A 13,657-nucleotide genomic window follows, 5' to 3' on the forward strand; every position below is an offset into this window, starting at 1 on the left:
AAAATTTATTATTCCAAAAATGGAACCTTCATCTGGTTGTAAATACTGTATTAAGTTTATACCAGGTGGAATGAGTCTTTCTGTAAAAATCTGCAACCTGATTGGCCCACCTTCATTGCCAGTGAAATATACTTGGAGTCGAGAGTGAATTTCATGCTCTTTCTTCAGCTTGTAGTAGCAACAGAAGAAGAGAAGAATGGCTCTTTCCTCAAAACGTCTGCTTATACTGTATACATTATTTACACAATGGGCCTTGTGTGATTGGCTACTTCAGGGCTGCACCTGTAGGCCAATCAGGTTGTGGATTCACTTCTGCCAGCAGCCTGATTGGCTGCTCCTGCAGGCCAATCAGGTTGCTGATTCATTTCCACCTGGAGCTGGATTGGATGGCTCCTGCGGACCAATCAGACTGCTGCATTCTGGATCCTATTGTTCTAGGATTCAGCTCAGTACATAACAGTAACCTTGTTTTAATTCAAGGCTTGTCCCCATGGGTGGGCATCTGTGGAGGACCCACACCCTAGCAGGGGCTGACTAACCTGATCTTCCTGGATGTGCTTCTCTTCCTTGCCAGACATCCTACTTGTTCACCAAGGAACATAGGAAGCTGCCTTACAGAGAGTCGGACCATGGGCCCATCGAGCTCAATATTGTCTCCGCACAGTGACAGACAGCAGCTGTACAGGATTTCAGGCAGGAGAGTTCTCTCCCAGCCCTACCTGGAGAAGCCACTGGAGCAGGCATAGGCAAACTCTGGCCCTCCAGATGTTTGGGACTACAATTCCCATCATCCCTGACCACTGGTCCTGTTAGCTAGGGATGATGGGAATTGTAGTCCCAAACATCTGGAGGGCCGGAGTTTGCCTATGCCTGCCTGCACTGGAGATTGAACCTGCGACCTTCTGCATGCAGGGCACATGCTCTACCCCTGAGCTACGGCCGCAATGGGTCAGTGTGTCTGGCTGTTGACCAAATGTTTGGTGGTTCGAGCCCACCCAGCGATGGCTGTGGGCAGGATTCCTGCATTGGACTAGATGACCCTCAGGATCCCTTCCAACTCTACAATTCTATGATTCCCTGAGAGTCAGAACCTGCCTCTTGGTCTGGTCCAGAAGGGATGAGCAAGTAAACGATGATGGTGGAGTGGAGGAGCAGCAGCAGTTGCCACTGGCTGCTTGCTCACTGGCTGTCTTGCTAGCAAGCAGGAGCTAGGATGAAGCAGCAATTTTGTTGTTTAGTTGTTTAGTCGTGTCCGACTTTTCGTGACCCCATGGACCAGAGCACGCCAGGCACTCCTGTCTTCCACTGCCTCCCGCAGTTTGGTCAGACTCATGTTCGTAGCTTCGAGAACACTGTCCAACCATCTCATCCTCTGTCATCCCCTTCTCCTTGTGCCCTCAATCTTTCCCAGCATCAGGGTCTTTTCCAGGGAGTCTTCTCTTCTCATGAGGTGGCCAAAGTATTGGAGCCTCAGCTTCAGGATCTGTCCTTCCAGTGAGCACTCAGGGCTGATTTCCTTCAGAATGGATAGGTTTGATCTTCTAGCAGTCCATGGGACTCTCAAGAGTCTCCTCCAGCACCATAATTCAAAAGCATCAATTATTTGGCAATCAGCCTGCTTTATGGTCCAGCTCTCCTACATCACTACAATATTTGCCAATAATACCAGGGGAAGAGTGGCGCCTATTGTGGGTGTCTTGCCCAAACCACACACCCCACCCCGAAAAGAATCTGGTTCTGATGCTATTTTAATTTCCAGTTTATGATTCATTTATTATATGACTGGGGAAGCTGCCTTTCCTTCAAACAACCACAGGATTCGTCTCGTCCACCTCCGTCGTAGCCCACGGTCAGCTGCCTGCAGAAGCCTCGTGCTCCGCTGCCTCGCCACGCAAGAAGGAACTGACGGTCCTACGCGCTCCGCAGGTAAGGAACTTTCCAATTCGGCCCGGAAGCTGGGCGGTGCGTCACTAGTCTACCGTCTGAAAAGTCTATAGGGAAGGCGAGAAGGCGCCTCCCCTCGGCAGCCAATGGGAAGGCGGCGGAAGGCGGCCCAATGAAGAGGCAGAAGGAAAGAGCTCCGCGGCCAGTAGGAGAAGGGCAGAAGAAGGCGGGGAAAGCTGAGCGTGAGGTCCGGGAGACGGTGCGCCAAGCTTGTAAACAGATCCTATGGAGGTGCTGTTAAAGGTACAGGGTCCCTTCTCTCTTTGGGGTGGGAAGGCAGAACTCGGCAGTTGGGGTGAGAAGGGGCTGCTCAGGGAAGCTCGTGGGGCCTCGACGCAATGCTTCTAGAAATGAGAGGTGTAGTCTGCACATGCCCAGTGGCACTCTTTTTTTTGCACGGACTACTCAATATGCCCCAGGTGTCAACCCTGCGTTTGGAAACTGGTCCCAGAGCTGTGATTTTGAAAGAAACGGAATAGTACCTCCGGGTATAGGGCGGTATATAAAGTCAATAAATAAATAAATAAATAAATAATAATTATAGGGTGGTATATAAAGTCAATAAATAAATAATAATACAGTAATAATAATAATAATTCATAATATCTGAATATCCAGATATCCAGTGTATCTGAAGTGTATCTGAATATTCGTAATATCCAGTGTATCTGAAGCCCAAAGGTTTTGTTAGTTACTGTGGGACACCTTTGTATTTCATCTTTGTTTGCATAAACGAACAATAAAACCTGATGGACTATATTGGCAGATACTTTAGATTCTCCTTGTCTCCTCTACAAGATGAGGAGGGGATTGTTGTGTACTATTAAAATTATGTATGTGTGTGTGTGTGTGTGTGTGTGTGTGTGTGTGTGTGTGTCTATCTATCTATCTATCTATCTATCTATCTATCTATCTATATATATAAAATTGTGGAAACTGTGGTGTGTTATGGGTGTTGGGAAATGTAGCTCTGTGGGGGGGGGGGGAAGCTACAGTTCCCAGGATTCTTTGGTTGAAATAACATGTCTTAAATGAATGGGGTATATGTAGCCTTCAACTCATACTCGTGGGAGAAGGCTGTTGATGACAAGGGTAGGCACCCTCACAGAAGCTTTGAAACACTTCATTCTGGATTTATTTACATGCTCCCATGTCTTCGCTGACAACAAATTCTGTCAAACTCTGTCTCAAACTAAGGGTTGGTCTTGGACACTTTCTGATGCAGGTGCTGGCCTCTTCAAAGATGGGGACCAATAGCTGAAGGTGTCACAGACCCAAGAAGCTCCTAATCCTAGGCTGTGCAACAACGTATGGATGATAATCTTCAGGAGGAAGCAGGAATGAAAGGCAATACTCTGGAGAGCTCCACTTTTCACCAGCCCCACAAGTTGACCTCTCAGCAACGAGTGGCTGAAGAATGTGTCAGGTATGGAGAAAGTCCAGGCACAATACTGTCACCATGTATTTTCTAGGGGAATGTACTTGTAATGGGCCATCTGAAGAATGAAAAACGACATTCCAGTAGTAATGTTGAATTGCAGTAGGAATTCATATTGCAAAAATGACAGGATGGGAGAGAAAAAAAGTTGTAGGGGAGCCATGCAGCATAGAAGGTGGGGTACAATTTAGGCGAGATAACAAGACTTTGAACAGTTTGGAGGGATAGTGTCCTCACTAAGCCAGTGTTGCATTATTTATTTAATGCCAGCATTTACTTAATCTTTAAGAACTAAATTGAGACCATGCAGGTTACTAATGAGTTCAAATGGGCCATCTGCAATTAAGGAACACTCAGCGACTCAAGTCTCTGTTCTAGAAAGGACGCTATTTTCCCGTGTTAAGATTTCCTTTGCAATGAGTGCTAGTCACTTTCATTTTACTGTTTTTAATGAAACAGCACGAACAGACAGGGAAGATTCTGGGGAACCTAAAAGCGGCACAGCAGATTCATAAGAGAGTGTCATTCTGTGGTAGTTGCTTCCAGGCTTTGCAAGATCCTTTTCTCTTGAAACGTCCTTCTTTTTGTCTGCTTCCAGCACCCAACCACTAAGCAGCGCTGGAAAAGCCTGCTCTCCCCTAACATGCTCATTCGAAGAAGGCAAAAACCCGAAAAGAGCCAAGCTTGCTGGTAGAAGACACACTAGTCCAAGCCTTGCCCCTCCATTCCCTCCAATGCTGGAACTGCAGGGGATGTCTTACAGACAAGTCTTCCAGAATTTGGATCTCCATAGCCAGTGTCCTTTCAGTATGCCACAGTGCAGGAGGACTCCAGAAAATGCTGAGGCTGCCCATGCAGCCCCTTACGTGCCAATCTCTGCCCCTGCCAGACCAGGAGTGGATTTGTCACAACCCCCGTCATTGAGTCACCAGCTGATGGGTTGCTGTCATCAAAACGCTCATGAATGCATGCCTGTCAGGGACAACAGCAGAGTGACGAGTCTGTACGCTGAACTGATCAGAGAACTGGAGCAGCAGGTGGCAGAGTTGAGGAGAGCGCTGGCGTCTCGGGAGGAGGCTGCTGTGCGGCAGGAGAAGAGGATCCAGGAGCTGGAGCTGGAGAACCGTGAGCTGAAAGCTCTCATCCAGAACTTGGAGGAGCAGAACGACTTCTTGTCCATCAGGAACGGTGCAGGAGGAGGCACACCAGCCAGGGTGGTGCTGGGAATGGGGGACTCTCTCTTTGGTAAAAAATAATAACACCTAAATGCTGCTTGTAGTGGGGGGATTAGAGCTCTACACCAGTGCTCTCCCCAGTCTGTACTGGAAGTTTCAAAAGGAGGCAGTCCATGAGGACTTCTCAACAAGGAATGTGGTGACGTGAGAGGAACAGAGGAAGGGAAGATTTTGCATACTAGGGGTAGTGTCCAATATGACTATGGGAACAGGGCCTCCACAAGTTATATAAAGTTAAAATGCAACCCAGGAGGTGGTGTCAACCCTGCAGCGCTGGGGAATTTAACCCTTTCCCCTGGGCCTTTTTGTCACTTCATATAGCCACCTCCTGCTCTGAGTTGCCATGTGCCTTGCAGCAAGAAACATACAAGTACCGTACCTCTGTTGTCTTCCCCACTGGGCAAAATGAAGTCGTTTATTGTTTTCCACATGACTTCCTGATTATTTACAATGTAATCCACATGGCTGAAAATTCCGCCGCTTCCAATCACTTGCTTGTTGTGTCTGTTAAGTGCATGCAGACAAGAGAGGTCTGCCATAGCTGTGCTTAGATAATGACTGCAAGCATCGAGCATGTTGCATTTTTCTTCTTTGCTGAACTTTACCATTGAGGTGTCCCTATAGCACTGCTCCTTGTCTCTTCATATATGTTGAAGCTAAAGGTGAAGCAGACAGCGCTGCCAAAAAAAGGGAACCGGGGGGGCATACATGTGATCCCTTCCAGATAGGAAGTACAGTAAGCCTGCAACTTATGTACATTTAATTTGCACACATTCTGTTTTATAAGCTTGGCAGGGAAGGAGGAGGAGGAGAAGAAAAAGAAAGAGGTTGGATATTCAGGGAAGAAAAGCTTTGGCAATCTCACATATCATTGAACCCAATGTGTTTTGACTGTACACAATTTTGGCTTTAGACACGATCCCTGAATTGTAAGTCCCACGTAAGTTGTGGGTTTGCTATGCTTTTAAAAACAGCAGCCACAGTTGTCTGCTCTCAAATCCAGGTAGCACATCATGGGGAGATAACTACACATACTCCTTTTCTAAGACATTTTCCAGAAATCCTGTCTGATATACAGGTCTTGTTGTCTGTATGTTCTTTTCTTTCCCCCAGATGTCAATGAAAACAATATTCAGTTCCTCAAAAGCCTGGTGGCAGTGCTGGAGAATGTCACACCTTCACAGGTAAAAGTGCCATGTAAAGGGGATATAAAACACTCACTTGGTTGTTTTGTTCTTTGAAGAATAAATTGGGGTTGTGAATGAGAGCCGGTATAGTTAGGTATTCCACTACAATTGTCATCTTTATGACAATTCTCTGGTATAATTCTCTGAGCCAAGAGTCTCAGGCTTGTGGTAGGTAGTTGACAAAATTACTGCCTCTATATATGTACCCGAGAATAGAAAGTTCTCTTTCCAGGTCAACAGCTGACATTGGTTGTGTGAATACAGGTTCAATTTCCAATTTCTCTAGTTTTTCTTTTTTCTCATATATATATATATATATATATATATATATATATATATATATATATATAATATTTATTGATTTTCCAATAAAAACAGCCAATTAACATATCCAGCAAATCATAATCCAATGAAAAACAATAAACTAAAATAAAAAAACAACCAAATTACAATCCAAATGATTAATTATTAATTTTCCCGAGCTCCCCAAAGTCTGGACCTCTGAAGTATATTTCCAATATCTTCGTTCCTGCCTTCTTCTTCTTCTCCTCATATTTTCCACATTCCGATCTTAACGCTTTAAAGTTCTCCATCGCTGGCTATGTGATTCTCAATCATGTCAGAAATCATATATCCTTTCATCCATCGAGTACAGCTTTGTTTGTGTGTATATATATTTCAACTGTCTATTTGCCAGTGCAGCTTTTCCTGACTTCATTCCAATCTGGACTGTTGTCCAAGTCTATCGTTTAAAGTTTAATGACGCAGCAACTCCCAAGTTGTTAAATTATTCCAATCCAGGCTATTGTCCAAGCCTGTCGTTTGAGCATACTGTTTGCAATATTGCAATATAAATGAACTGTATTCCACAGATATAAGTCATTTGGCGATCGATCAGCTTTCCCGGAGACCACACAACTGCCCCCCCTTGGGCCTTAGAAGGGGGGTTGCTAGACATCCATTTAGCTTTTTCTCTCTCTCTCATAATGAAGAAATTCTGCAAACAGATGCACTGTATGTTATCCCAAATTGTTTCTCAAGTCATTATAAAGTCAGCATTTCCCACTTCCCTCAAAAAAGGGAGGAATTCTCATTTTTCCATGCTGCGTCATATTAACAAGCACCATCTTGTTTTTTCTTTTATCTTTATCAAGTCTTTCAAGTCTAAGTAAAGCTGCACAATTGATACTTAATTATAAATATAAGTCCATCTGTACTTTTTTTTTTAAAAAAAGGTTTCTTAATGAGGCTTGGCATAGAAAAACAATTGTAGGTATTGAGAAGGAAAAAAAAAAGAATATACCAATCACCTCCATAATCCAAACACCATGATGAGAATCTCTTTGAAGTCCGAGCTTAAACACCAGGGACTGTGCAGTTCTGCAGGTTTTTTCTCAGTCTTCTTCAGTCCAGACCATGTCTGTTTATTGTCCAAATCTAATTATTTTATCAAACAGATGTTTCCTGCTATGAGAGTGGCTTTGGAGAGTGCCAGCCATGCCGTGCTCTGGGACCCAGCGTCCTGCCGCTTGCACCTTGATGCAAGCTGACAATCTCGGACAATCTGCGGGTCCCACCCTGGGAAGTCTGCCAGGGCTAATTACCCCCATATCAACCCTGAATTGGCTGAGGTCCAATCGTGTGGGAGTCAGCCATTTCTCCCCGCTGGAAACAGGAAGCCTCTAGTTTTTCTTTTAAAAGGATCGGGTAGCAAGTAGTGTGAAGGACCCTGGAGAGCCCTTGCCGGTTAGAGTAGATAATGTCATGCTTGGTAGACAAATGATCCGATTTGTTACAAGGCTGCTTCCTATGTAAGTCAATACTGTACTGTATACCACACTGTTTCTCTTCTTCTTTACTCCCAGGTATCTGTATCTCTTTCAGGTCAGTGGTCTGCAATCACCACCTTCTCTGGAAGACCAGAGGCACACGCCAGCCACTGTGCCACATATCTCACCAGGTTGGAGGACACTAAACACAAAACCAGGTGGCTTGTCACCCTGGATAAATGCAGATGGGCCAGAAATTCCCGTTGGGCTCAGTGATGCCACCAGCACATGGGACAACCATGTACAAGAGACACTGTCTGAGGAGTCACCCGTATGGGCATTGCCAATGGAGGTGGGTGATGGGGGAAGAAGTCTCCCTCTGACCGGACGCTGCAGTGATGTTAAACATATTGTAAGGTGTTCATTCAGAGAGAACATTGAGTGGCATGAAGCAAGATCTGTCTCTGTTTGATTCAGGAGGAAACGGTCACACGTCTGCATCACAACTCAGGCAGAACTGTGCCACTGAACTGTTGCTTTGTGGCAGAGTGCAACCAGTTACTTGCATTTCCAGATAAGGCCCCCAGAGAGCCAGTGAATTAGCTTCCTGTGCCTGGCCATTTGTTGAGTCCTTTTGTTTAACTTGGCTGATCGGTATGCCACATTCTCAGTACCTGTCTGGGGACAACTCCGTGGGACATTAAGACAACAGAATAAAATAGCCATGCAGGGCACAATTTTATATTTCATGTTTTAATAGCAGCTGGGTCCTTCAACCCATTTTCAAACTGAAGGAGAATGCAAAATACAACGCAACGTGGTATCAGCCTTGAAGATTAAGTGGAATGAGAGTCGCTGTGCTTGTTCATAAGGAAAGCAGAAGAGACATGCTCCCTTCTGGTCCTGAAGGTAGCATACAGGCATCATGATTCCTGGTAGCCCACAAATTCGTTTAATCTCCTTCTAAAGCCATCTAAATTAGCGACTGTCACTACATCATGTGGCACTGAATTCCGCAATTTAACTAGGCACCTGACACCATCCCTGAAATGTAGAATCAACTCTAGCTTGACGCTCCTGTTTTCAAAAAGCGGGCAGGAAACACAAAGCAATACAATGTTGCATCTGCCCTGAAGATATAGGAAAGAAAATGGGTGCACATGTTCAGGGTGTCATTCTCATGCCCTCCCGGATTGAGTCCAGACATGCGTAGAAGTGACTTCCGGTGCTGGCGCTGCCCGATTTCTGGTGCCCAGACATGGGCAGAACGGCACCGGAAGTCGCTTCTACGCACGTCCAGACATGCGCAGACAGCCGGGAGCCGGGACATGGCAGGAGCTAAATTTACAGGATATTAATCAATTCGGGATGACAGCGGGAAACGGTAACAAAATACGGGGGTTTCCCGCGAAAAACGGGAGACTTGGCAGTTATGGTCATTCTGCATGTCAAGTTCAAAACCGTACTCGGCATCTGTTTTCAAGGGGGTAGGAATAAATGATTCTATTCAAACACTTGAACTTTACTAGGCTGAGTTAGGTAGTGGCGGTTGTTTGCCTTCTGCATCAGGAGAGATGTGCACAGGCAGTGGCTGATGCCACTGCCAAGTTGCATCTCCTTTCACCTCCTCGTGACTCCGGTAAGCAGAATCAAACAATAAAGCACCTATGTTTGAGAAGCTTTCCTCCTGGCCTTTGGGAAACAGGCGTACAGATCGAGGTTTTAAGTACAGAATATAGAATTATCTTGACAGTAGTGTACACCAGCTTTCATTCAAATATCTCAAATCGCCAAGGTAGACACCAAATAATATTCTGAAATTTTCCTCTTCGTCCCCTAACTACACCTGTAGTGTCAAACCTGTTTGCTCTCCGAAGAGAGAAATATATCAAGATATGTGCACAACCTGCTTCACTTCAATGTCTCAAAAGTGTGACCCATGTTGTCTTTCTAAAATGGATGCAGGAGTTGAGCTGGGATTTGTCCTTAAACTAGAGAATGTTGTCCTGAACATGCACATCAACCCACATCTCTGCTATCAAGATACCGGTGGTGTACTAGATTTTTGCATTTTCCTCTCCCTGTTCCTCTTCTAAAAATGAGTATAAGCTGTTATTGAATTTCATTTAACTCGGTGCAGATTTGAGTGCCTAGTATTCTCAGCCCTGATTATACAACTACTAAGCATTATAATTTCCTGCCAGGTAGGTTTCACCCCCCGATCAAAGACCCACACAGAATACCAAAAAGGTAAACCCAAGTGCGGCTTTGCTTGTGTGAACTCGACTGAATACAGCTAACATTTTGTAGAACGTAGCTTTGCTGCTGTTGCATGTCAGTGAATGTTTGAGCCGGTTAAATACTCCTCGGCTTGGTTCTGAAGGGATCTGCTGCATCACAATCCAGCCTCCTTAGATGCAAGAGTGGGAGAAAGGGGAGCAGGGCTTCAGCATCATAGAGCAGCTTTATAGAATAACATAACCTCCTCCCATTGGACAGGAGAATGGGAGGACGAAGCTGGAACTGGTCCCCAACTCGCAAGTTTACGTTTCCCACCACCAGCTGGAGGACCTATCCCAAGTCTCCACCGACAACCCTGAGCTGATGACCAGACGCTTGTTGGATTACTTCTTCTCTCGTGAAACTCTTGCCCGGTCTTCGGCCACTGGACAACGCATCGCCCACAACAACAGGACCATGGAGCGGCCCATCCCATTGCCGGTTGCTGTTGTAAATGCTATCAAAGGTAGGGGATGTGGTGAGATCTTAAATAGTGCTGTTAGGGAAAAGCAAAATGTTAGCAGGTTTACGGTATTTCCTATTCGGTAAAAAGCGGGGCAGTGCCTTTTTAATCTTGGCTGTTAAGCCTAATTTGCTTTACTCTCAGATTAGAAATTCTGTCATAAACTTCCTCCTCATTCTCAACCTCAGTGATTATCTGAAACCACTGTGTATCCCCTAAGCATAGTCAGTATGCTTTTAAAACAAATATAAGGCCTTTTGGTTGTATACAACTGTTATTTTATTATTATTTATTAAATTTATATGCCGCCCTTCATCTGAAGATCTCAGGGAGGTCCACAAGTTAAAAATGCAGGAATCAAAGCACAAAATAAATAGTTAAAACAAAAATAAAACAATAACCTCCCACCCCCATAAACACATTTAGAAGGCCATAGACCAAGGCTTGGTTGGAGAGAGATGTTTTCACCTGGCACCTAAAGATGTATAATGAACAAACCTCCCTGGGGAGAGCATTCCACAAACAGGGAGCCGCTGCAGAAAAGGCCCAATTCAAAGTTGTGTCCATTAATTTCGGCGGGTTTACTTTGTGACTCTCATGGAATACAACTTGTAGTTTAGTTTCTATTTTAAAGTAACGTTTCCTACAAAGCTGGAGTCTGCACACACTGCGCTTTGAACTTACGCTGTATGATCAAGGGGTTTGTGAAACTGCAATTATTATTAGGATGAAGGAAGACAAGAAAATAGGTTTGTTGAGAAAAAATATTTTTGTCATCTTTCGGTCCAAGATAATGTGCAGCCACGGAAACCGTTGGGACATTTGTGAACTTGGCTTATATTGTTATTGAATCATCAGCAGGAGTTTATAGGCTTTTATAAGGTGACAAAGGGGACCCAGGTGGCGCTGTGGGTTAAACCACAGAGTCTAGGGCTTGCTGATCAGAAGGTTGGCAGTTCGAATCCCTGCAACGGGGTGAGCTCCCGTTGCTCGGTCCCAGCTCCTGCCCACCTAGCAGTTCGAAAGCACATCAAAGTGCAAGTAGATAAATAGGGACCGCTCCGGCGGGAAGGTAAACGGCGTTTCCGTGCGCTGCTCTGGTTCGCCAGAAGCAGCTTTGTCATGCTGGCCACATGACCCGGAAGCTGGCTGTGGACAAACGCTGGCTCCCTCGGCCTATAGAGCGAGATGAGTGCCGCAACCCCAGAGTCGGACACGACTGGACCTGATGGTCAGGGGCCCCTTTACCTTTACCTTTAGGGCGACAAAAAGGTTGTAAGCTTGTATTGTAATATTTGGTGCAATGCTTCCTTTCCATGACCTCTCAACTTTTTCTTGAATTCTTTGAAAATTTTGATCGTGAAAACACATTAAGATCCATGTGCTTCACTTGCATTTGTTCTTCTTTGAAAAGAATTTGGACTGGTTTGGAAACATACAAGCTGAACTGATGTTTCCAGTGTATGTCACCAGGAATAACACTGAACTAAGCCTCTACTTGTTCTCTCACTGTGCTTGCACCTCCACCTACAGAGTACGTCACCAAAACGTGCGGCAGAGGCTGCAATTTCAATGCGGTGATCAACAGTAAATGTGGGACCTCCCGAAGGGCAATTAAGAAAATGATTGACCCGGACTGTCAAAGTGGACTGAATGGCGTTACAACCACTATTTTTCAAGAACCCTTCAAAGGGTAGCACAATAATCCATTTTGAGACCAGGATGGCACAGGTATGGGTTTCTCCTTGTGCAGCAATAGTGGCAGATGGAGATCATGAAGAGAGGAGGCTCCTATGAATTGAGTCTTAACTTGCCAGTGCAGGGGACAGGGAAGAGAGGATGGAATCCGTAATGTCTCTCTTGGAAATCTCAGCAAGTGGGATGACCCCAGAACTCTTCATTTCAGGAAGCCTTGAATAGACTTGAATAGTCTGGATGAGAACTTGACTCCCAAGTATTTTCTCAGCTAAGTAAAGCAGTCTGAAAACAGATTTCCCTATTCTGTTACCCGAGAACCATAATTTTAATTTCTTATCCACTAGCATCTCCCAAAATGGGACCACCTCACTCCTATTTGTGTTTTAAAAGTTTTACCTTCAGCTGCAAACTATTTGGTGCCACTACGGTTCTCTCAATCACCATTATTTTATGAAGGTGGGAGGGTAAGTCAGATATCCATTTAAAAAGTCACCTGCTGGTGGAATTAGAGCTCTCACCCATTTCCTCTGCAACCCTCATCTCCTGCAAACTGGTCTGGACAGCCAGCCGTGGAAGCCACTTGTTACTGAAGCAAAAACATGGCAAGACACTAGCTTCTAATAAATGTTATAGTTCTTGTAAATAAGACAAGTTTCAAACTGGAGTGTAACAGCATGGGTTCATTTATTTCTCTTTCCTGCCTACCTCTCAAAACGGTGGTTTTCCCAAATTTGTGGAAAGGCCTTGATGTGCAAGACTTTGAGGGCAACAGGATGGAGATTCAGGTTGGTGGGAAGAATAATGTATATTCTGAGCCCACACACTGGAAGATTAGTTGGCTTCCTGTCAGCTAACTGGAGCATACAATTCATTGGGAAGTTCTTCTGTACAAGCCCCACTGAAAGATACCTTCTGTTTGTTTCAGTGAGATGCATGCCGGAGAACTTCCTGCTGGCTTTGAGCTTCTGAAAGAATCCACAAAGTATAAGCAAGTTTGCCTTGCCTGCCCTGCAGTCTAAGGCTTGTTTTATAGGCAGGGGATAGCCTGAAATGGGAGTTCCCATGATGACTTACCCCTGCCGCTACTGTGTGCAAAGTCCAACAACAACATGCTCAACATTTTGAATACATCAGCACTGTGTGTTCCTGTGGAACGTATACACACCAGCCACAGGCCATATCAATACATGAAATTAATAAAGCGTACCTTTGAATGTTGTTAATGCTGTACACAAAGGAATGGTAGGAAAGAGAGAAAACTTAAAATCAAGATGTACATCCTGGCCAACTAAGCTTTGCTTTTGCACTGTAAACTAAACTGACGACAAAGTCTGGAGCTGCCCTTGTGATCACCTGCATATAGTCTCAAAACACCTCTCTAGAACCTCTTTATACCCCAACAAGCCACCTAAACGTGCTTGCTCTTTCATTCTTTAAAATGCAGCAAAGCAAAACAATCCTTTGTTCCCAAACTGTAGCTGGATCTGCTTCCGACGATTGGATTTATCAAGAACTGTGATTTCCCCCCCCCTCCCCTTCTGGGCTGGCATTACACTGGCCAGCTGAATTTCATAGCAGTGATTAAAAACAACAGCAAGGAATTGCCACTTAAAGAAAAACATACTTCAAACCGTTACAACTAA

General features: G+C 44.9%; 1 protein-coding gene across 2 annotated transcripts; it reads left to right on the forward strand.

The window, feature by feature from the left end:
* Positions 1 to 2,042: 2,042 nt before the first annotated feature.
* LOC118094487 (uncharacterized) lies at positions 2,043 to 13,599 on the forward strand. 2 transcript variants are annotated; one of them, XM_060281437.1, is made up of 8 exons: positions 2,043 to 2,187; positions 3,170 to 3,370; positions 3,981 to 4,627; positions 5,731 to 5,801; positions 7,689 to 7,925; positions 10,073 to 10,319; positions 11,850 to 12,047; positions 12,940 to 13,599. In XM_060281437.1, exons 2-7 carry the CDS (start codon positions 3,255 to 3,257, stop codon positions 12,011 to 12,013), a joined length of 1,482 nt encoding a protein of 493 aa, XP_060137420.1. In that variant the 5' UTR covers positions 2,043 to 2,187; positions 3,170 to 3,254; the 3' UTR covers positions 12,014 to 12,047; positions 12,940 to 13,599. The 2 variants fall into 2 exon arrangements, with proteins under 2 accessions (XP_060137420.1, XP_034990867.1); XM_035134976.2 differs by having other exon boundaries at positions 11,850 to 13,599.
* Positions 13,600 to 13,657: the final 58 nt, after the last annotated feature.

This window comes from Zootoca vivipara, chromosome 13, assembly GCF_963506605.1.
Source record: "Zootoca vivipara chromosome 13, rZooViv1.1, whole genome shotgun sequence".
NCBI lineage: Eukaryota > Metazoa > Chordata > Lepidosauria > Squamata > Lacertidae > Zootoca > Zootoca vivipara.

What these genes read in the sequence shown, in the direction of transcription:
- LOC118094487 (XM_035134976.2), top strand. Translation starts at nt 3,255, where the DNA reads ATGGATGATAATCTTCAGGAGGAAGCAGGAATGAAAGGCAATACTCTG. An exon ending in GTGGCTGAAGAATGTGTCAG is followed by an intron (nt 3,371 to 3,980) that starts GTATGGAGAAAG and finishes GTCTGCTTCCAG; the next exon opens with CACCCAACCACTAAGCAGCG. An exon ending in AATGGGGGACTCTCTCTTTG is followed by an intron (nt 4,628 to 5,730) that starts GTAAAAAATAAT and finishes TCTTTCCCCCAG; the next exon opens with ATGTCAATGAAAACAATATT.